Genomic DNA, 23,575 nt, shown 5'->3' with positions numbered 1-23,575 from the left:
CAGGCCGTTGCTTGCTTTCTTTCGTCAGTTCTGGTAAAAGAATAACGACATTCATTATTGAAATGACGCCAGAAAGCGAAGAAAGCTGCAAACAAGCTCATTGAGTTTGGGCCTTTAACCGCCTTTTGCATTCACCATGTGTACATTTAAAACCAGTATTTAGGGCAAATACGTCATTTATTTGACAGATATTTAATGGAATTGACAACTTAAATGACGCATGTTTTACCTCTGAGATGTAAAGTGGGCTTTAGAGCCTTTTGCCGTGCTAATAGCCTGTTTATGTTATACCTTTTTGCCGCCTTAACTTTCTTTATGAGAATTGACATTTCAAACCCAGTGCGTTTATTAAATCCAGTTATATGTAAACGCACTATTAGTTTCATTTACATCAAAACAGTCTTGTTATGAATTTTTGCTTTAATTGAGTGTCCTTTCCCTGTCTATTACAGTGAAGAACAAATTGCCGCTAGTCGTCCATTTGCTCCACCCAGCACTACCTCAATTTTAGCTCCTGAAGGTGAGGGCTGCCCCCGCTGTGGTGGCGCTGTCTTTGCTGCCGAACAACAGCTCTCCAAGGGTCGCATGTGGCACAAGAAGTGCTACAACTGCTGTAAATGCCATCGTCCACTTGATTCGATGTTGGCTTGTGATGCTCCCGACAAGGAAATCTACTGCAAGGCCTGCTATGGCAAAGCTTATGGACCCAAAGGTTTCGGCTTTGGTCACACTCCTACTTTGGTGTGCACTGGTGATGGTGAAACACGCAATCTCTAGTAAGTTATCTCTGATTTCATACGAGGAAATATTTGAGAATAAATATTCTCCATCCTTTTTTAGTACTGATGGCAAGCCTTTTGCTGGAGCCAAATCTTCCAGCGGCTGCCCACGTTGCGGTTATGCCGTCTTTGCTGCCGAACAAATGATCAGCAAGAGCCGCATCTGGCACAAGCGTTGCTTCCACTGTGCCGATTGTCGCAAATCTTTGGATTCCACCAATTTGAATGATGGTCCCGATGGTGATATCTACTGTAAGTCTTGTTATGGTCGTAACTTTGGTCCTAAAGGTGTTGGTTACGGTCTCGGTGCTGGTACTTTGACTATGGCTTAAACATTTCCAACAACAACTACAACAAAGAAACCTAATCGCCTACGATAAAATACCACTACAACAACGAAAACGAAATGAAAAACGCCGTAGATTTAAAATCCTGAACTCACAAAACGAAATTTAATTTTTAAAACGAAAAATAAATCCCGTACGCGGAAACAATAAATCTACAAAAATACACCAAAAACCAACTTACAAAACGGAAGTTACGACCCCCAAAGAAAAAACTTACGAACGTATTTTTATAGTTATAAATTAAAAAAAACAAATACATATGTATTTTTTTAATATTTCTTGTTGAGGAACATTTAGAAAAAAACGACAATCTCGAATTATTGCAATATATATATATACATGTATATATATAGAACTTTCTTTTTTATACTTTATATATATTTTTTTAAATAACAAGAACCAAAACCTGATTATAAAGAACAAACCAAAGCAAAACAGCAAACACACCATCAATATTTGCCCACATTTTCACATATATATATTATATACATACATATATAGTATATTAAGAAGCATCATTACGAATGAGGAGACAATAATTCTACATACACATAAATATATATATACCACACACATATATACTTTTTATTAGAATTCTATCATTTTACTGCTATTATTTAATGTACAATGTTAAAATAATCATAAAAATAATAATAATAATAATAGAAAGAAAGATGAAGAAGTGCCATGCATATACATAGTTTTATATACAAACAAAAAACAAAACAAACTGCAACAACTAAAAACCAATTTAACAATAAAGATAAACTAAAACCACGCAAAAACCAAAAAAATATTTGTTTTCATTTAAGGGGATAGAACTCGCTTTATACTTGTTCATTAAACGAGTATTTAGCGCAAATTCATTATTTATTTGTTATATATTCTATGGAATTGACGCAAATCTGGTTAGATTTAAAAGCGGCTTAATAGCCCGGTTACACTTAACCGGATTAACCCAGTGGGTTTGGATTTCAAATGCCAATTCCATAGCGCAAACGTCAAATAAATCCTCTCGAAGTGGGTTAACCCGGCAAAAAAATATAGTGTAAACGCACTATAATAGTACGTTGGACAATTGGACATGGTACAAATACACAGGTAGCCGCATCGGCAATTGTTGGCAACATAAGATATCAAAATTTGACATCAATTCAATGCAATTGACACATTATGTTACCATCAGCTGGCATGATAATGCTACCTGTATTATTGTACCATGCAATTGGATATACGCAAATTGTTAAAGTAAATAATGTAATGCGTGGTTTACATTTACGAAATCAACTCGATTTCAACTGTCAATTCCTTTGCGTATACGTCAAATGAAAACTCATCTGAAATCCATTGGATTTAATTTGACGTTTAAGCAATGGAATTGACAGCTGAAATCGAGTGGATTTCATAAATGTAAACTTACTATAACACCAGTTGTAGCGCAGCGGCTAGAATCCACTCCGCAGTCTTTTGATGTAGTAATTACATTGAATTTAAAAAGCATAGTTCGAAATGTGTCTTTAATGACTTTAAAAATGCAAGATATTCCAGAATAATTAAAAAATACAATATAAAACTCCGTACACACTAGAGTTTTTTTGCCGGGTTAACCTTCTTTATGAGGATTTGTTTGACATATAAGCAATGGAATTGAGATTTAAAACCCAGTGGGTTTGTTAAATCCGGTTATATGTAAACGTACTATAAAAAGTCTCCATTAAAAAATGAATTCACTTCCTACGCTCTCCATTTCATACAAGCGCATTTGATCTGATCTTGATCATTCAAATGGTTTCTTAGGCCATGTTTATATTATGGCCTTTTGCAGGGTTAACCTTGTTTATGAGGATTTATTTGAAATATAACCCAGCAAAAGGTTTGCATCCGCGGATGCAGTTGAATCACTACAAGTGTACAGTACATTTGCGTTGGAGTCATATTTTCCTATGAATTCACTTATGAATTTTACAAGAGATCGCGCAGCTATGATGCACTATATTTTGCTTCCACAGCACACAGCTAGGATGCACTCCGTTTTCGATCCAAATCACAGCTTTTGATGTAGTCGTTTGGATTGAATATAAAGGCATTGTGTTTTAAATCATCCTAAAGGTATTTTATGTTGCCTTCAAATCACTAGTTCAGGCTTCGACTCCAACTCCACTCCATTAAAATTTCCGTCTCTTAAATTACCACAAAAATGTTAGCAACTTTAGTAGACGGTAGACGGGTAGGGATCAACCAACTGTTTTTGTTTTTCAGGGATCTCTAAAGCTGGAAACACATACAACGTTTGAGTAAAGTTTTGTGTCGTTTTGGCCGTTATTACACTGTTGGGCATGATGCCGAAAAATTCAAATTCATTTGAAATATATGCCGCCAAACAGATAAACGCTGGACTTTGGTATCGTCGTCGCCCTGTTGTTGTTGTTTTTTTCTCGACGCCCAACGCAAAACTTTAATCAAACGTTGTATCTGTTTTTACCTTAAAGCAACTGCTTATAAAATGTATCGAACGGAGTGCATTTTTCATAACTCTGTTGGACTACATCGAAAGATGTTGTGAAATCATAACTCCAATTGCACAACTTCCATTTTTTTTTGCTGGGATGCAATGGAATTGACATTTATAAACCAGTGGATTTGTTAAATTCGGTTATATATAAACATACTATTATACCCCGTTTGCACTTAACCGGGTTAACCCAGTGGGATTGGGTTTCAAATGTCAATTCCAAAAGCTCTAGTGCAAACGCCGTTTTGGCTTGCTCGGAGAACATTTTCACAACTCTGTGTGAACTGCATCGAAATATGCAGTGAATATAATATACACTGCACATCATCCATTTTTTTGTTCGGAATGAACAGGGAGGGGCCAAAATAATGGAAAGTATAACTGATTTTCGAAATTTAAATATTTAATATTACGAATTCTAACGCTGGATAGGGATCAATCAACTGTTTTTTTTTTTTTTTGTAGGGATATCTAAAGCAACTGCTTATAAAATGTATCGACCGGAGTGTATTTTTGGATTGGACGACATCGAAAGATGTTGTGAAATCATAGCTCCAGTTGCACAACTTCCATTTTTTTGCAGTTGCAAGCTGGCACCATAAACAAGGTAGATGCATCGTTGAATTGCTACACTAAAAATAATTCAAAATATAAAAAATTTGTAAACAAGGCGGAAAAATTTAATTTGCTTTGATATAAAAAGTTGATTTTCATCTACCAAGACTAATATTTACGATGTCTAAACGATAAAATAATTCTTTATATGCTCATTAGTTAGCATTAGTAGCATAATGTGCTAACATTTTCAATATTAAACAATAAATTTGTAATTTACCGTATGTTTTTTTAGACGAATTCAATTTACAATTTACAGGCTGATGCATCTACCTTGGTAATTGTGCTATAAACAAAAATCAGCTGACTGCCCTTTAAATCCTCCAAAAGTTATATCTAAATGCCAAAAGATTTGAACTGGGGCTCAATTCTGTTTTTATGAAAATATGAAATGAAAACTTTTATAAAGGAGAAAACTGTCAAATGAAAAAAATTATAAAGGAAATATTTTTCATTTCAAATTTTTATAGAACAAGAATCCAGCCCCTGGATGTATTAAATCCAGTGGAGGATTTATGGCTAGTCTAAATGAGCTATAAGATTGATACTTTTTCTTATGCCAGACTATGAAATTTTCATTAACGTGAAAATGAGTTTATAGGCAAGAGGTGTGAGAGGGGTGAACAGTGCACACAAAATTCTGTAATCTGAAATTATTCTTTGTGTTAAAATTCGTAACGTTTGAGAGTTACAAGCAATAAAAATATCAATATTTCCATTTGATTTCATATACGTGTGTGGATGCCAATGAAATTTTCGTAGAAAATGACAAAGAGTTTTCAATGAAAATTTTCATAGTCCTTCATAAGACTTTTGTAGCATGGCACAATTACCCATGTAGTGGCATCGTAAAATTTTGAATATGTTATGTCAAATATTTCTTTATGTTGTTGGGGAAATTACAACAAAAATAATTTTTTGGACGTACATGCGTATTTAGGTATGGACGTTATAATGAAGCAAAAATAAAGCTGAAAGCACATACAACGTTTGAGTAAATTTTTGTGTTGGGCGTCGAGAAAAAAACAACAACAACAGGGCGACGCTGACATCAAAGTCCAGCGTTTATCTGTTTGTCGGCATATATTTCAAATGAATTTGAATTTTTCGGCATCATGCCCAACAGTGTAAAAACGGCCAAAACGACACAAAACTTTACCCAAACGTTGTATGTGTTTTCAGCTTAACGCGCTATATATAAACGTTTTGGTCGTTGAAGGCGAAAAGTTAAAATATATGGAATTTTATACTGCAAAACCCATCAACGCTCAGCGTTACCGGCATTATCTACTTCTCTTCCCTGCTACCTTTTCATCCCGTATAGTAAGATATCTCCCGAAAGTAAGAATTTATAATTTGTTTTGTGAAAAACGCTTTGGGCATACAGGCGTATTTAGGTATGATCGTTATAATGAAGCAAAAGAACAGTCTGTCTGGTTACTTTCCCAGTAAAATTGGCAATAATATACTGTTTATTTATATTTAGCCGGGTTAACCTTCTTTAATTGAATTGACATTTGAAACCCAGTGGGTTTATTAAATCCGGTTATGTATAAACGTACTATAAGTTTCTCAGAGAGTAAAGGCGTTTCTACATGGTATGTTTTATGACAGTCGTTATGTCAGTTTTTACAGATCTGAATTTTGTATACATGTGGTTTGTTCCAGAACTGCAAGAATCTACTAATTTTTACTATTTTTTCCGATAACATAAAGGACAAAATGTTATCGTAGTAAAAAATAGTAGCTTCTTGCAGGTTCTGGAACAGAGCAATTGTGTGAAACACACAAAAATTTCAATCCATCAAAATAGTGATATGGGTATACATATGCATTTTGTACGAATAGAACGCGCTCTATTCTCGTCTGTACAAAAAAGGAACACCGCCGTTTGGTTTGTTTACAATATAAATAACGAAAACAACAGAAAACGAATGAAAAGGAAAATTTTGAGGTGCAGTAGGAATTACATATGGGCGAAAACACAGTGAAGCTTAAAACACATCCAACGTTTGAGTAAAGCTGTAAACAGATACAACGTTTGGGCAAAGTTTTGTCTTTATTTTTAATAAAATATAATATTTTTGCTAACTTTGATTCCATTATTGGCGGACAAATTGTATTGTTTTGGCAAATACATGTTATGCGTAGCAACTGTCAAGCTGAAAACACATCCAACGTTTGGGTAAAGTTTTGTGTCGTTTTGGCCGTTTTTACACTGTTGGGCATGATGCCGAAAAATTCAAATTCATTTGAAATATATGCCGACAAACAGATAAACGCTGGACTTTGGTATCGTCGTCGCCCTGTTGTTGTTGTTTTTTTCTCGACGCCCAACGCAAAACTTTAATCAAACGTTGTATCTGTTTACAGCTTAAAGTTTTGTGTTGGGGATTGAAAAAAAACCACAATAACAGGGCGACGCCGACACCAAAGTCCAGCGTTGATCTGTTCGCCGGCATATATTTCAAATGAATTTGAATTTTTCGGCATCATGCCCAATAGTGTAAAAACGGCCAAACGACATAAAACTTTACCCAAACGTTGGATGTGTTTTCAGCTTGACAGTTGCTACGCATAACATGTATTTGCCAAAACAATACAATTTGTCCGCCAATAATGGAATCAAAGTTAGCAAAAATATTATATTTTATTAAAAATAAAGACAAAAATGGCACAAAAAAGGAATTTTCCTTTTTCAAACTTTGTTCTACAAAAAAATGAAACAATTAAGCACTAAACACAACTAACGTTTGTTTTGAAGTTTCGTGTCATCCGTCGTCGTCGACTTACGTTGGGTGTTGGTAACACACGCAAATCGTTTGATAACGTCGTCGTCACAATAACTTATCAGCCCAATCATGAATATCAACTCCCCGTGAGTTTTCTCACCTCCCCCCTTAAATTGAAACGGCAGAAAGATAAAACTCACGGTGAGTTGACATTCATGGTTACCCTGTATGTTTGGCGCTCAACATTTAATAAATATAACAGTTTTATTTTATAATTTTCATTAAGAAATGAGAAACAAATAAACTAAAAATACAAAAGGAGCCTTAAAAATGCGTCAGTGTATTAGTTTGACATGTAAACAATGAAATGTCAAAAAGTCCCGGGCCACACTACAATAATTTCACTGAAATTTTAACATGAAATTATGAGTCTCTAGATTGAGTTCCATAGTAGAGTATAACCATGAAATTGATGTAATGGGGAATTCGGCCTAAGAACACCTAATTTCATGAAATTTTTTAATGAAATTTACTCGCGTCAAAACGTCAAATTAAATTTTTTTTACTTTGAAGTCTTAAACTGAGCGTCCAGAATAAAATTGTCGCCAATTTGCACAATTAATATAATTTAAAAGAGATGCTTGATTGTCTTCAAGAGGTTGCAATTAGTAGCAAGAAGAAATTTGTCCAGCAATAATTTACAAACTCTCAGTAAATAACTGTCAAAATGTCTCCCACGAATCGCTCTCTTTTGCAGACTTTTTTTCTTAACAGACGACTTCTAGCAACAATTTCTAGCAAATTAGGTGTTGAAGCAATCCATATTTCAATAATTACACTTTCATTCCCTCTACATTTCAATATTAACAATTTTCATAGTTTTGTATCTTTGTCATTGTGAGTTTGTAAATATTCCAATTTCCCATTGTGATTGATTCACTGTATTTTAAAGTTAACTGACAGAATGCAACTATGTAAATAATTTATTCCACTACTCTTGTAAAACAACTCATTAATGTCCATTACTACTTTCGATATACCATTTTATGCAACTGTAAACTCTTCTCACGATTAGTACTTAAACTAGAACAAAATTTGTTGTAGAAAAGCAATCATAGTAGTTATTATTTAGTTGGCCATGTTAATAATAACCATAGCAGCCTATGAATTTTATTATTATATATACTAATGTTTAATGAAATATGTATTCAGTCTTCTCCCTGTTTTTCTTGTCATTAAATATATATTCATATATAAAACATTCTTGTTAGAACCAACGAAATCTATAATAGGTTATGGGCGAACAAAAGGATAGCGTTGGTATACCCCAATTTAATGGATGCGGATATGATGAATGGCAGTTTCGAGTTCAAATTCATTTTGAGAATTTAAACCTGGAGGATGTTTTAACGGATAATCCTCCCGCAGAAAATGCTGTAAAGCAAGAATTTTTAAAGAAGGATAAGAAAGCAAGAGACAAATTGGTATCCTTTATTAGCAATGATTGCCTGGGATACGTTCGAGAAATGAAGACAGCCAAAGAGATGTGGGAGAGTCTGAAGAACGTATTTGCTAAGAAATCTATAACAAATCAAGTCTTGACCAGAAAGCAGATTCTGAACCTACGTTTGAAAGAAGGAGAGTCTGTAGCGGAACACCTAATGAAATTTGAAAATTTAATCAGGAATCTTAAGATGGCTGGGGCTGAAGTTGGAGTCAGTGACGTTATTACGCAACTTTTTATGACATTGCCAGAGAAGTTCGATCCATTAATAACAGCTTTACAAAATTTGGACGAATCTCAGTTATCCTACAATTGGTAAAAGAGCGACTACTCTTGGAAGAAACAAAAATGACCCATCGTTCAGAAGGAGACGAAATTCCAGCAAAAACCGCATTTGAAGGTAAAAAGAATTTTAAAAGGAAATTTCAAGGTCGATGTCACAAGTGCCACAAATTCGGTCATAAAGCAATTGATTGTCGCCAAAGTGAAGCGAGAAGTGCCTCTAAAGGAAGCAAATTTACACAAAAGGAGAATAACAAATCAGTTTGTTTTATGGCAGATGCAAATTTTTCAAACGTTGGTAAGTCTTGTGTAACATTTAAGCTAGATTCTGGTGCAAGCGATCATTTGGTGAATGAGAAATGGTATTTCGATTCAATGTCAATGTTGGCAACTCCCGTGGAAATAAAAGTCGCTAAAGATGATCAATATCTGATTGCAAACCATAAAGGCGTAATCAAAGGAATGAGTAACCGAGATTTTGATGTAGAACTAAAGGATGTATTATATGTACCCGATCTCAGAGACAACTTACTATCTGTAAAAAAGATGACATCAGCCGGCATTGAAGTGCGATTTGTTAAAGACAAGGCATATATAATGAAGGGCAAATACCACATAGGAACTGCATACTTACGTGGAAGTTTATATGAGATCAGATTTAACATTAACGATCGTGTGGTGAATTACTCAAACGATAATCGGGGATGTATATTCATGGCGTCAAATGTTGAGACTAAGAAATCAAAGCACATAGACATAAAGCATCATTTTATAAGAGACTACATCGATAAAGGAATTGTCAAGATAGAACCTATCGGAACATGCGATCAATTGGCTGATATCTTCACGAAATCCCTGGATAATAATAGATTTAAAAAACTATCAAAATGCATTGGCTTATATGATTGAGAAGGGGTGTTGTAGAAAAGCAATCATAGTAGTTATTATTTAGTTGGCCATGTTAATAATAACCATAGCAGCCTATGAATTTTATTATTATATATACTAATGTTTAATGAAATATGTATTCAGTCTTCTCTCTGTTTTTCTTGTCATTAAATATATATTCATATATAAAACATTCTTGTTAGAACCAACGAAATCTATAATAAAATTCAATAAAATCGCTCAGTTTGTGATCTACAATCTAAGGCGTTACATAACCATCAGATAAGATCCATTCTAACACGTTATGTAACTATCAGTAGTGGGATTCTGTAACTCATTTTTGCTGTTACCGACAAAAATCGATAAAATTAAATCGCAAAATTATGACTACAAACATAAAGAAAAGTTGGCATCACTGTTTGTGTCGGTAGAGGCTAGCGACTACTTTTTATTCCTAGTTAAGTTACCGAAAATTTTCGTTAATTATCGAAATTATAATGTGTTACAGAATCCCACTACAGATAAGATCACAATGAGACAAAGTGCTCCTCCCTCAGTCAACATCAATCCTCACTTGTGTTTTCCTGAACAATCAGACACCAGAGATTAGCTGTGTCTTTTTACGTGATAATTTGTAATAATTATTACTAATGTTGCAGATTTTGACAGTTGTATAAAGGAAAAGTGGCTGGAAAAAATGTTTCAGCAACATTTAGTAAGTAAAAAAGACACTCTATAACAATTGGTGTGTCTTTTTACTTACTAAATGATGCTGAAACATTTTTTTCAGCAACTTTTCCTTTATACAACTGTCAAAATCTGCAACATTAGTAATAATTATTACTAATTACAGTAATTTCTGGTTACCTGCATCATTCATAGCTGCATTTTGGCGTTACCTGACCAAAAATCTGTTTATAGGCAACTATTTTCTAGATTCCGTTCAAGATATTTTGTTTTAGTGCACATGCAATAGCTGCATTTTCGGCATAGCTGCATCAACATTTTGGCGATTTTACTTCAATTTGGTTGTAAAATTTACATATATCTGCACAAAAAATTTTTTTAAATTTTTTTGCGAACTCAAAACAAGGATAATATTCAACCACTCTGATTTTGTATTGAAAAGAAGTGTGCAAAACAAATACAACACAAGAAAAGATAATGAATTGTAAAAAATTGTAACGTTTTCTCTCCCGAACTTGAAATGTCTCTCACTTTATTATTTCAACATTGGTTATAGCTGCACATCATATGCACGTAAGTAATATTGAAGATAACGGCCTTGTTGGGCAGGTACGCGAATTTAAGCTTCCTGCATTTTGGGGATTGCTGCACAAGAAGTCGTGCAATTTTTGATTGTGCAGGTAAGCAAAAAATACTGTATCACGTAAAAAGACACAGCTATTATTAATTATCACGTAAGTGCTGAAAAGTTCAAATATTTGGAATTTAATACTGCAAAACACATTAACGTTCAGCGTTACTGTCATTATCTACTTCACTTCCCTACTCCCTTTCCATCCCGAGATAGTGAACGTGAGATATTTCAAGCTGAAAACAGATACAACGTTTGATTAAAGTTTTGCGTTGGGCGTCGAGAAAAAAACAACAACAACAGGTCGACGACGATACCAAAGTCCAGCGTTTATCTGTTTGCCGGCATATATTTCAAATGAATTTGAATTTTTCGGCATCATGCCCAACAGTGTAAAAACGGCCAAAACAACACAAAACTTTACCCAAACGTTGTATCTGTTTACAGCTTTAAGCAAGTGAGCATCTATAATTGGCGTGCTACTTTTGTAGTGAAAACGAGCAGGCGTATTTAGGTATGGACGTTACAAGAAGCAAACAAAAAACGTTTGGACCGTTGTTACACTACTGGCCGTTGATACTGAAAAGTTCAAATACTTTGAATTTCATCCTGCAGAACACTTCAACGCTCAGCGTTAAGCCGAAAAAAGAATCAACAGGTGCCCGCATCAACCTAACTGATGCACTGCGAGCTGTCAAATAAGTTGTTGTAATTGAAACACACAAAATTAAAAACCAAAACTTTAAATGAAAAAATGTTAATTTTTGATTAATTTTTGTAAAAAATTAATACCTGCCAAATGAAATTTTGTTGAAAAATTTGTGTGAATCGCTTTATTTTTGGAAAACATTTTCGACATTTCACTGTACTGAACTGGTTTCTGTTGTAGTTGTTGGCTGATGCATCTACCTTGGTAAATCTGCCTTGATTCACTCTTATTACCCAGCAAAAAGTTTACATCCGCGGATGCAGTTGGATCACTACAAGTGTACGGTACATTTGCCGTTGGAGTACATCTTTTCCTATGAATTCATTTATGAATTTTACAAGAGAGCGCGCAGCTAGGATGCACTCCATTTTGCTTCCACAGCACACAGCTAGGATGCACTCCATTTTCGATCCAAATCACTACTTTTGATGTAGTGTTTTGGATTGAATTTAAAGGCACTCTTCGAATTGCATTTTTAATCAGTCCAAAGATGCAATTAAAGTGCAAGCCATTGCGAAATATCCCAGAATAAATAAAATGCATTTATTATTTGTGTAAAACAAGAACACAACGAACTTTATTATATAAACACAAATTAAAAAAGTTTCCATTGAATTCAATCACATTTGAGCTTACTTCCTCCGTTCCCGATTTAATCCAAGCGCATCTGATTTTCTTTCATCATCCTAAATTTTTTTATGTTGCCTTCCCATCACTAGTTCAGCTTTCGACATGGACTCCAACTACACTCCATTAAAAATTTCCGTCTCGTGAATTACCGCAAAAATGTTCGCAACTTAAGTTGTTATTTCTTTATTTTATAACAAACTAGCGGACCCGGCGAACTTCGTCTCGCTATTAAGGAATAAAATTTCATACAAAAACTCAATTTTCGATTTTTCTAATTTTCCGACTTTTCCAGAGAGATTTTCCAAAATTTTCTTCCGTAAAGACCTTCTCCTCGAAAATACGAATAACTGACAAAAATTTTTACAGAAATCGGCCTAGCCGTTCTCATTTCATGAATTACTATACATTTTTTACACCATTTTTATATATATAGATTCTTCGAATTGTATACACTCTTGTTTATCTTTTGAAGAAATGTGTAGGGATCAACCAACTGTTTTTTTTTTGTGTAGGGATCTCTACAGCAACTGCTTATAAAATGTATCGAACGGAGTGCATTTTTCATAACTCTGTTGGACTACATCGAAAAATGTTGTGAAATCATAACTCCAATTGTACAACTTCCAAAATTTTTTGCTGGGTATGGTTGGAGTAGTCGTAGGGCATAGTAGAATAATCACAGGTAGGCCACAGTTAACAGCTGATTACAACCCTGTCAAAAGCAGGGCTAGCATTTTTTATTGTTGTTGACATTATGCAATAATAAAGGAAGATGTATTGGTGAATTGTTCCAACAAAAAACTTCTGCTACAACGCTATATCTTAACATTAAAAACAATTTCAAACGATTTTTATTTGCAAGGCAAAATTAAATTGTTAATTTTATTAATAGTAATACTTGCGAAAGTACGATCAAATATTAATTGAAATTTGTTCCAAAAGTATGGAAATGTAATGCTTGGTTTACATTTACGAAATCCATTCGATTTCAACTGTCAATTCCTTTGCTTAAACGTCAAATGAAATCCAATGCACTTCTGTTGAGTTTTTATTTGACGTATACGCAAAGGAATTGACAGTTGAAATCGAGTGGATTTCGTAAATTTAAACCAAGCATAAAGATTACAATTATTGTAAAATTTCTAGCTGAATTGTATCTGCAAATCGGATGTCAGCAATCACGATGTTAGATCAGCCAATCTTGTCAAGTAGAAAATAAGGGAATGATATTTTTCACTGACATAAATTTGGTTACAACTTTTGCCATTTTTGGATAACTTTTGTAGCAACAATATTCTAGAGCCTAGATAAAGTAATTTTTATTTTTTACTCTATTTGGTACTTTTAACATATAAACAGTGAAGTGTTTTTTTTCCGCAGTTAAGTTAAGAGCTTCACTTCTTGGCCCACTTCCTTAGGTGTTAACGGAGGTTAAGAGCCATCACCAAAACAGTGAAGTTTTAAATTTCATATGTTTTTGTAAAACGGGCTAACTATGCAGATACATCTACATGTATTATTGTACCATGACATTTGACGTTTTAAGCAAGATCTATTTAACAGGTCACGTAAGTAGCACAACAACAACTCTATTTTGGCCGAAAATTCTTCAATATGTCAAAATGTTTGTTTACGTTTTCATACAATTTATTCACAATAACAAAATATTTGACAGATTGAAACCAATCAGCTGGCCGTTTTACGCCACCTTATAATTTCATCATGGTTTTAAGCCATGGCTGCAGAGTTGTATTTTTCATAGATTTTCATACATGGCCTACGTCTACTTTATTGTACCATGGTCGTAGGCATGCAAGTCCCAATTTACATTGGGCGAGTTTACTTGCGACAATTGTCATTTTGTAGGAGAGAGAGGTGAGGCATATGGTAACCCTTTGCCTCTCAGCACCCTCTCTCACCAACAAACTGACAATTGCCGCAAGTAAACTCGCCTAATGTAAAGTGGGACCAAGTGTCGTAGGCGTAGTAGTAGTTTACATTTTTATATGATGAAAAACTATATACTACGAAATTTTTTGTATTTTACAGCATCTTCGATCCATAAAGTATCGAAAAAAGTTCATCATTCATAGGATTGATTTTTTGGTTAAAAAAAAAAACATTTATTTTTTGATACGACTAATCGGTATTACATATGGCGTTGAAATAAAATAAATAAAATCTAACCAATTTTACAAATATTTGTAGGCAATAATTATTAAAAATAATTATAATTAAAATAAATACAAAATTACTACCTTTGTTTATTTTTTTTAAGAATAAACTCGTGTTTTATCAGGTGTAAAACTTTCTATAGAAAATCTGTTCGAGTCCTCATTTAATAACTCATGCAAAACCGTTTACTTAATTCTTGTGTAAATGATGATTTCAAACAATTTGTTTTACAATTAAAAAAAAAATATTTTATTTTTTAATTTTGTATAGGAAAAAATTTTCGTTGTCATAAATGTTTATTGGTACCAAAGAAAGAAAAAGAGAGAAATGGAAAAGCGGGAGTGTGAAATAATCGAGATGTACAGGAGCCAGAATGAAGTCCGAAAATTCTACCAAGGAGTGAAACATCAAACAGATGGCTTTGGCACAGGCACATCCTCCTGTAGAGACCAGCAAGTTAATCTGGTAACAGATTCAGATAGCGTGCTCAGGATATGGAAGGAACATTTATCCCATCTGCTGGTATCCAATAGTAGCGAAGACGATGATACCACAGATTCAATCCCAGAAGATGGTATAGAATGTATACCGCCCGGCCAAGATGAGGTAAAACCAGCAATCAATCGGCTGAAGAATAATAAAGAAGCAGAGCTGATGGCTTACCAGCCGAGCTGTTTAAAACCGGAGGCGATGCGCTGATAAGGTGTATGCATCAGCTAGTTAGCACCATCTGGCAGGAAGAACGTACCCGACGATTGGAACTTGAGCATCCTGCGTCCCGTCCACAAGAAAGGAGATAAGACCGTATGCTCCAACTATAGGGACATAAGTCTTCTCCCTATTGCCTATAAGATAGTGTCAGGGATATTGTGCGAACGACCTATTCAACATTTTGCTGGAAAAGGTAATACGAGATGCAAATATCAAAAGAAATGGCACGATCTACACCAATAGTCACATGTTACTTGCTTATGCTGATGACATAGACTTCATAGGAAGATCAGTAAAGGAAGTAACTGATACCATTAGGAAGGTCGAAGGAGAATCTGCGAAAGTGGGTCTGGCGGTAAACGGCGAAAAGACCAAATTGATGGTCTCGACGCGCAAAGCGTCCATAGAGCTCGGTCCAACAGATGCTACTATGGTTTAAATAAGCAATTTAAAAACAACGCCACATCTCGTCAAACAAAAATAACACTATACAAAACGCTGATACTACCCGTGTTAATGTATGGCTCCGAAGCATGGGTACTTGCGCAAGCAGGTAAGGCAGTGCTTGGTGTGTTTGAGAGGAAATTTCTTCGAAAGATCTACGGGCCGATTTGCGTTGACGGTGAATATCGACGTCGTATGAACCACGAGCTATATCAGCTATACAAGACATGAATATAGTTAAACTTATCGAGATGCGACGATTGCGTTGGCTAGGCCATATCATAAGAATGAGCGTTGATGAACCCGCTAAAAAGGCGTATGAATACATGCCACATGGTGGCGCACGCAGAATCGGCAGGCCTAAGCTTCGATGGAGCATACAAGTGGATGAAGAAATGAAAAGGCGCGGTATTAAAAAAAGCGAAGCGAAAAACAGAGAGGAATGGAGATCTTTTCTTAGTTCGGTCAATGGAACAAATGTTCTGTAATGGGCCAACTAATTAAGTAAGTAAAACTTGTAGGGTCGGTTTTTCTTTTGGATTAAAAGTTTAAAAATGAACTACTAACCATGACACAATTGCCCAGTAGTGCGATTCTCTAACTCATTTTTTGAGTTACCGACAAATATCGGTAAAATTAAAATGCTTATAAATTCGGTAATTAACGATATTTTTCGGTAAGTTAGCGACGAAAAGAAAGTAGTCGTAAAGTTCTACCAATAGCAATAGTGCTATCAACTTTTATTTGAACTTTTCATTCATAATTTTGCGTTTTAATTTTACCGATATTTGTCGGTAACTCAAAAATTGAGTTAGAGAATCGCACTACAGGTAGTGGTATCACATCAGCTTTTCGAATATGAAAAGTCAAATCCCTTTATAAAAAAATATTTTTGTTGTAATTTCCCCAACAACATAAACAATGTTTTGACATAACATATTCAAAATTTTACGATGCCCCTGCCTGGGTAATTGTGCCATGCTACAAACGATTCTGTTCATCTTTGTTTCCCAAAAGAATTCTTTAATTTTGTTTGCTTTTTTGTACAAATACATTCATAATACCAATTAGTCGTTCCGACAGGCCAGCTTCCAATTTTGGTGGATACGACAACGCCAACCGTAATAAGGGTGATTATATAAATTTGCTGCTTCTGAACTCCTGAAACTCTTCCCGACCTTAGATTTCGCCCCAGTCAAGTACCCTTTTTTGTATAAAAAAGGTGAGCGGACTAAGCTTCAGGACCTATACAGTCTTCTCCGCATCGAATGGTGACAAGGGGTAACATCACAACGATACAGATGGAAAGAGGGCGGAGCAGGCACGTGATCTACAAGCCGTACGATGAACCTACCGCAGGAGCTGCTGGGGGAGCATAGGCTAGGTAATTTTTGAATGCGATGCTAACCCTGCGTTTACAAATGCCAGTATTGGCAAGACAATAGCAAAAATACAAACCTTTTTCACAAATACATTTATAAAATTTTTAAATATGTATAGAGAAAAGTATGAATGTATTGGTGAAAATGGTTTGTAACTTTGCTATTGTCTTGCCAATACTGTCTGTGTGTAAACGTCTAGTAATACTCAAGGCACGTTTATAGAAGGTAGAAGTGACAATCAGCTGTATTTTTACTTTTTTGTAAATTTGGTTTTCAAAATGTAATAGGGTCTACTCGTGAAATTTGAAACTTCGAAATTTGCTACTATAACATACTTCTTTTTATCATAAAATTACCTACGAGAGTTCTGAATGCGTTATATTTACAGTTTGATACAAATTTGTTCTATTTTAGACGATTTTCAAAACGTATTTATTTTTTCCCTGAAAACAATTGTGGAACGACCCTATTATTCAATATTTATTTTTGACAATTAATTTTCATTAATTAGTTTAGTTGTTGTAATTCATGCATATACCTCATGGTACAATAATACAGGTAGCATTATCATGCCAGCTGATGGTAACATAATGTGTCAACTGTATTGAATTGATGTCAAATTTTGACACCTTATGTTACCAACAATTGCCGATGCGGCTACCTGTGTATTTGTACCATGATATACCTTATATGAATTTGCCTTGCTAATGGGTACTTTACACGATATGTTTTTTACATATGAGTTGTCACTTTGCATATACATTTTGTATAGGAAAAGTGACAACTCATATGTAAAAAACATATCGTGTAAAGTACCCATAATACTCACCACTACTAAAGTCATAGCTCATTTAGACTAGCCATAAATACTCAACTGGATTTAATAAATCCAGTACAAATCTCATTGCATTTAGATACACCTTTGGAGGATTTAAAGGGCAGTCAGCTGATTTTTGTTCATAGCACAATTACCAAGTTAGATGCATTGGTCCATCTGATCGAATTTGCAACACAAAGAAGTTGTTGTAAATTAAATCCGTCTCAAAAACATACGGCAAATTGCAAATTTATTGTTTAATATTGAAAATTTTAGCATATTATGCTACTAATGCTTACAAAAGAGCAAATAAAGAATTATTTTATCGTTTAGACATCGTAAATATTAGTCTTGGTTGATTAAAGCAATTTTGTACATCAAAGCAAATTTACAGCCAGTTTCTGTATGTCGAAAGAAGAATGTGTGCGAATGAAACACGCCCAAACTCTTGTGTGTTTTTCAAATTTGTTTTTTGTTTTGAAGCAAAGGTAAAATTATTTCGAAAACTAAAGTTAGGGCGTGTTTCATTCGCACACATTCTGCTTTCGACATACAGAAACAGGCTGTTAATTTCTCCGCCTTGTTTAAAAATTTTGACATTTTAAATTATTTTTAACGTGCTTGTTTCAAAAAACAGTGTTGTATACGAGGATTTATGCCGGATTTAAAACAAATTCACTCAATACGAGGATTTTTTATACGGGAAATCTGGTAGATTTCCGCCGGAATTAGCATATAAATCCTGATAATGCGCTAAATCCAGCTAGTGAGGTCATATCTATATGGCCTATCAGACCACAAACAATCGATTAAATAACAAGGCTATACTCTGGAAACTTATTCTCCATCTTCAATCCAACAAGCACTAACAATCAAAAATCTCTCATCACTACCTTATCTCTTTTTCAATCCAACAAGCAATAACTCTTAAAACTCTCATCTTTACCTTATGATGATTAACTTCAAGTTATCCAGGATGAACACAATGAACCAACGGCTGCACATTCTTAAAGTCCTGGTCCACACTAGAATGATTTCATAGAAAAATTGCATGAAATTATGCGTTTCTAGGTCGACCACCATAGTAGAGTAAAATCATAAAATTGCTGTAGTGGGGAATTCGATTTAAAAACACCTAATTTCATGAAATTTTTTTAATGAAATTCACGCTAGTGTGAACCGTGACAAACCTAACCTACATACTTGTTTAGTAGTCGAGTAAAAAGTTTTTAAAAGGAGCGTCATTCAGCGTCATTTTTGTTCAAATAGAAGTTAACATTTTACAACTTTTTTGTGTACGGGAACGGGTTTTCGGATAAAAAGTGTAAAAGTCATAAAAATTGTAAAAACTTTTTAGTTCGGGAGCAAAGCTTATATTCCTAACAAATCCCTCACTATATATGAATGTAAATTGATTAAATTTTTCATCAAAAGTCGAAAAATACAAAAAAGTCGATTTTTTGAATTGCTTGCGTTTTAGACCAATTGCGTTGAAATGCATGGACCAAATGAAGCTTTATAAGCATGGAATGATAGATAACAGACAATACTATACAAAAAACCATACAAAAATATCCGAGATTTACGTCAATTTTTGCAACCATTTTTGTGGCGTTTAAACGACCAGTGGCTACCCCAAAAATTTGTACAAATTTTTACTGAATGCTGTTCGATAACAAACTTGTAAAGTAAAAGAGAGCGAGTTGAGAGAGAATAGTGAGAAAATTTCGAAGACTTTTGTTACTGAGAACTTACAAGTTTTTGCAAGCAAACTTTAAATTCGAATGTTTTTTTTGCGGACTTTGCAATTCTTGGTAAAAAAATATAATATTTATGTATTTAATTTTCAGTGGAAAATCAAATAATTTTCGTTAACAACGTTTAATTGTAAAGTTAAGGGGTCGATTATCGATAGCAATTATCGTTGAGTGGAGTTGTCACTTGTCAAAATTACTTTATGTGTGGTAAACTCCAACTGAAGTTGCGAATCTCAGTTGACGAACCGGCTATTTTGGCGCAACCACTTATTTTCAGTTGCAGTGAATATTTTCGCAGAAACAAGAAGTAAAATTGAAAGGAAAAAAACATGTTCTTAACAATTGTTGATTATTTGCATGATTAATAATTTTGTGTATCAAAAATATGGTGAAAATAACAATAAAACAACAGTTTGAAATATTAATTGATAAATTGAGTGCAAATCCAATGTGCACATGGGTTCCATCTATACAGCTGACAACACCAGGGAATTTCCCAATTTTGGCACAATTTGTCCTCTATCAACTTCCTTTGTTGTATTGTTGTAATCATTGTCATGGGACTTTTGAAAACTTTCCTCCGCAAAAAATCGCAATGCACACTTTTAAAAGTGGTGGTATTGCTGTTGATCTGTAACTTACTTTGAAGTCATCCTTTAACGTTTCCACAACGTAAACTACGGCATCCTTTTCAATCGAATATACGCCTTAAACCTAAAATAATTTACTGATTATACAGATCTTTCCAACATGAGCTTAAACTTACAGTGCAGATGGCAATTTCAATGGATTCGACTTGTCCCTCAAATTTCTTCTAATATGTATATGTCATGTCCTTTACGTTTTCTTCATCATCAAAAAATAATTCCACTGAACTTATCATTTTAAAATAGTTTTTTTTTTGGCGAATTATGCCTTTTGGATTAATATAGAGTTCACAAGTTTGAAAAAATACTGATCGATAACACGTTTATCATAATCATAATCGACCCCTTATTTCATATATTGAAATAATTGTGTTTATATAGCGCCCATGCATTTTACGCTTCGATGTGTTATACCAAGAAATAAGCGGCCTAGTGAAGAAATAAGCTAAGCAGGGGCTCAATTCTGTTTCTATGAAAATGTGAAATGAAAATTTTTATAAAGGAAAAAACTGTCAAATGAAAAAAATTATAATGGAAATATTTTTCATAGAACAAGAATCCAGCCCAGCATGGCAGAACTACCAGGTAGTGGTATCACACCAGCTGATCGAATATGAAAAGTCAAATCCCTTTATAAAAAAATTATTTTTGTTGTAATTTCCCCAACAACATAAAGAAAGTTTTGACATAACATATTCAAAATTTTACGATGCCACTACCTGGTTAATTGTGCCATGCAGCCCAGGAAAATTAAGCTAAAAGCCGACTGTGTTCTCACTTTAATATCTGTGTATTACATGACAAACCCTTGGTTTTTGGTGAAGAAAAAAAACTCTCACTATATTCCTAACAAATCCCTGACTTTATTGTTCTGTTCCAGTACTGCAAGAATCTACTAATTTTTACTATTTTTTCCGATAACATAAAGAAAAAAATTGTATTTTAGTAAAAAATTGTAGCTTCTTGCAGGTTCTGAAACAGAGCATATATGAATGTAAATTGATTAATGGGTCGATTATCGATAGCAATTATCGTTGAGTGGAGTTGTCAGTTGTCAAAATTACTTTATGTATGGCAACCTTCAACTGAAGTTGCGAATCTCAGTTGACGAACCGGCTATTTCTCAGCAACCAGTTATTTTCAGTTGCAGTGAATATTTTCGAAGAAACAAGAAGTAAAATTTAAAGGAAAAAAACATTTTCTAACAATTGTTGATTATTTGCATGATTAATTTTATATCAAAAATATAGTGAAAATAACAACAACAGTTTGAAATATTAATTGATAAATTGAGTGCAAATCCAATGTGCACATGGGTTCCATTTATACAGCCGACAACACCAGGGAATTTAGTTTTTGAATAAAAATTATTCTATCAAGTGGACAACTTCCTTCAATACGTTCGACAATGTAGATTGAGCCATGCAATTGTTGTAATCATTGTCATGGGACTTTTGGAAACTTCCCTCCGCAAAAAATCTCAACGCAGCGCACACTTTTAAAAGTGGGGGTATTGCTGTTGATCTGTAACTTACTTTGAAGTCATCCTTTAACGTTTTTACAATGTAAACTAAGGCATTTTTTTTAATCGAAAAAACGCAACATGAGCTTCAACTTACAGTGCAGACGGAAATTCCAATGGATTCGACTTGTCCCTCAAATTTCTTCTAATAGATGTCATGTCCTGTACATTTTCTTCATCATCAAAAAATAATTCCACTGAACTTATCATTTTAAAATAGTTTTTTTGCGAATTGTGCCTTTTGGATTAATATTGAAAAAACACTGATCGATAACACGTTTATCTACAACCCAGTTGGGTTGACATCAATAATACAACATTTCATCTCAGTTGTGCTGACAATTGACAACGCAACTCAAGTTTAGTGGCAATGCATAATCGACCCCATGGTAGAACAAATACAAGGTAAAGTTAATACTACAACAAATACAACTCGAACAACAACCACAAAGGAATTTGTTTTTGTTTGTAAACCTTAGTGTCAACGTAAATGTAAACAAAACAAGGAAATGTCTATAAATTATTGGAATTTAAAAAACTAATAATTTTTCACATTTGATTGAATATTTTGGAAAACATGAATGAAAACTCGTTAGATTTTCAATTTGAATGTTTCCATATCATTCCACTAAATGCATAATTTCTCGCAGAAAGTAGAATACTTGCAAAAATGTTTCGGGTCGCTGGTAATTCATTGAAAAAAGAGAAGATGTTTCAATCATTTGCTTTTGAAAACAAAAAAGCACATGTTTATTAGGGCTTTATTCTTTTCAAGTTTAAGAAAATACCACACATATTAACAAATATTGTACCGCCTCTATAAGCGGTGTTTTAGTGTGCGGCATGTCGTTCGGACCTGGAGGAGGTTACATGTCAATGATATGAAGCCGTCTTTATGGGAAATAGTTTTTTTTTCTGATGAATAAATTTGTTCTTCAAAAATATATATCCCTAATATACATCGAACATAGAAATAAATACATAAAATGTCGAATGGAATTTGACACTAACACTACAACCCAGTTCAGTCAGCTGGGTATTGCTGCTACCTTTTCTTGTTCTACCATGAATCGACCCCTAAATTTTTAACGCATATTTAAAATTTTCATCAAAATAAGAAAATTACAAAAAAGTCGATCTTTTTGAATTGCTTGAGTTTTAGACCAATTGCGTGGAAATGCATGGACCAAATGAAGCTTTATAAGCACGGAATGATAGATGACAGACAATACTATAACAAAACGCAAAAAAAAAAAACATACAAAAATATCCGAGATTTACATCAATTTTTGCAACCATTTTTTGTGGCGTTTAAACGACCAGCGGCTTTACTAGGCGTTTACACCAGACAATTTGTCTTCAAATACAACTCTGATTTACTAACACATACATACATTTGTCGGCTGTCTCCCAGCTGTCTTTCAGTTTTTCACAGACAGTAAGGCTAACAAATTTTTGACATTTTTTGTAAAAATGTGTGAGATAATAATTGAAATGTATTGAAAACAACAGAACATGAAAAAAACAAAAAATGTGAATGGAAAATAAAAGGAAATCGATGATATTCATTCATAATCATGTCAACTGCCCTGTCTTGTGTAGACGCAGGGTAAAGTGGGTTAAACACAATAGGTCTGTACGATAACCCAAAAATTTGTACAAATTTTTACTGAATGCTGTTCGATAACAAACTTGTAAAGTAAAAGAGAGCGAATTGTGAAGACTTTTTGGAGACTTTTGTTACTGAGAACTTACAAGTTTTTGTAAGCTAAATTTTCGATTGCATCAGAGCGAGTATATACGC

The 23,575-nt window shown here is 34.0% G+C and overlaps 1 protein-coding gene across 4 annotated transcripts in view; it reads left to right on the top strand.

Annotated features, from left to right (window-relative positions):
• Mlp60A (Muscle LIM protein at 60A) overlaps positions 1-1,181 on the top strand; it is a 28,114-nt gene extending 26,933 nt beyond the window's left edge. For all 4 annotated transcript variants that reach the window (XM_073992109.1, XM_073992111.1, XM_073992112.1 and 1 more), the window contains 2 exons: positions 453-776; positions 841-1,181. In XM_073992109.1, coding sequence (XP_073848210.1) covers positions 453-776; positions 841-1,111 — 595 coding nt within the window. In that variant the 3' untranslated portion in view covers positions 1,112-1,181. The remainder of the gene's footprint in view (positions 1-452; positions 777-840) is intronic.
• The last annotated feature ends 22,394 nt before the right edge of the window (positions 1,182-23,575 follow it).

Source organism: Musca autumnalis, unplaced genomic scaffold (assembly GCF_047663935.1).
Source record: "Musca autumnalis isolate F117 unplaced genomic scaffold, ASM4766393v1 scaffold_5, whole genome shotgun sequence".
NCBI lineage: Eukaryota > Metazoa > Arthropoda > Insecta > Diptera > Muscidae > Musca > Musca autumnalis.
The sequence above is the reverse complement of the archived record's forward strand: the minus strand, read 5'-3'. Positions and strand labels throughout refer to the sequence as shown.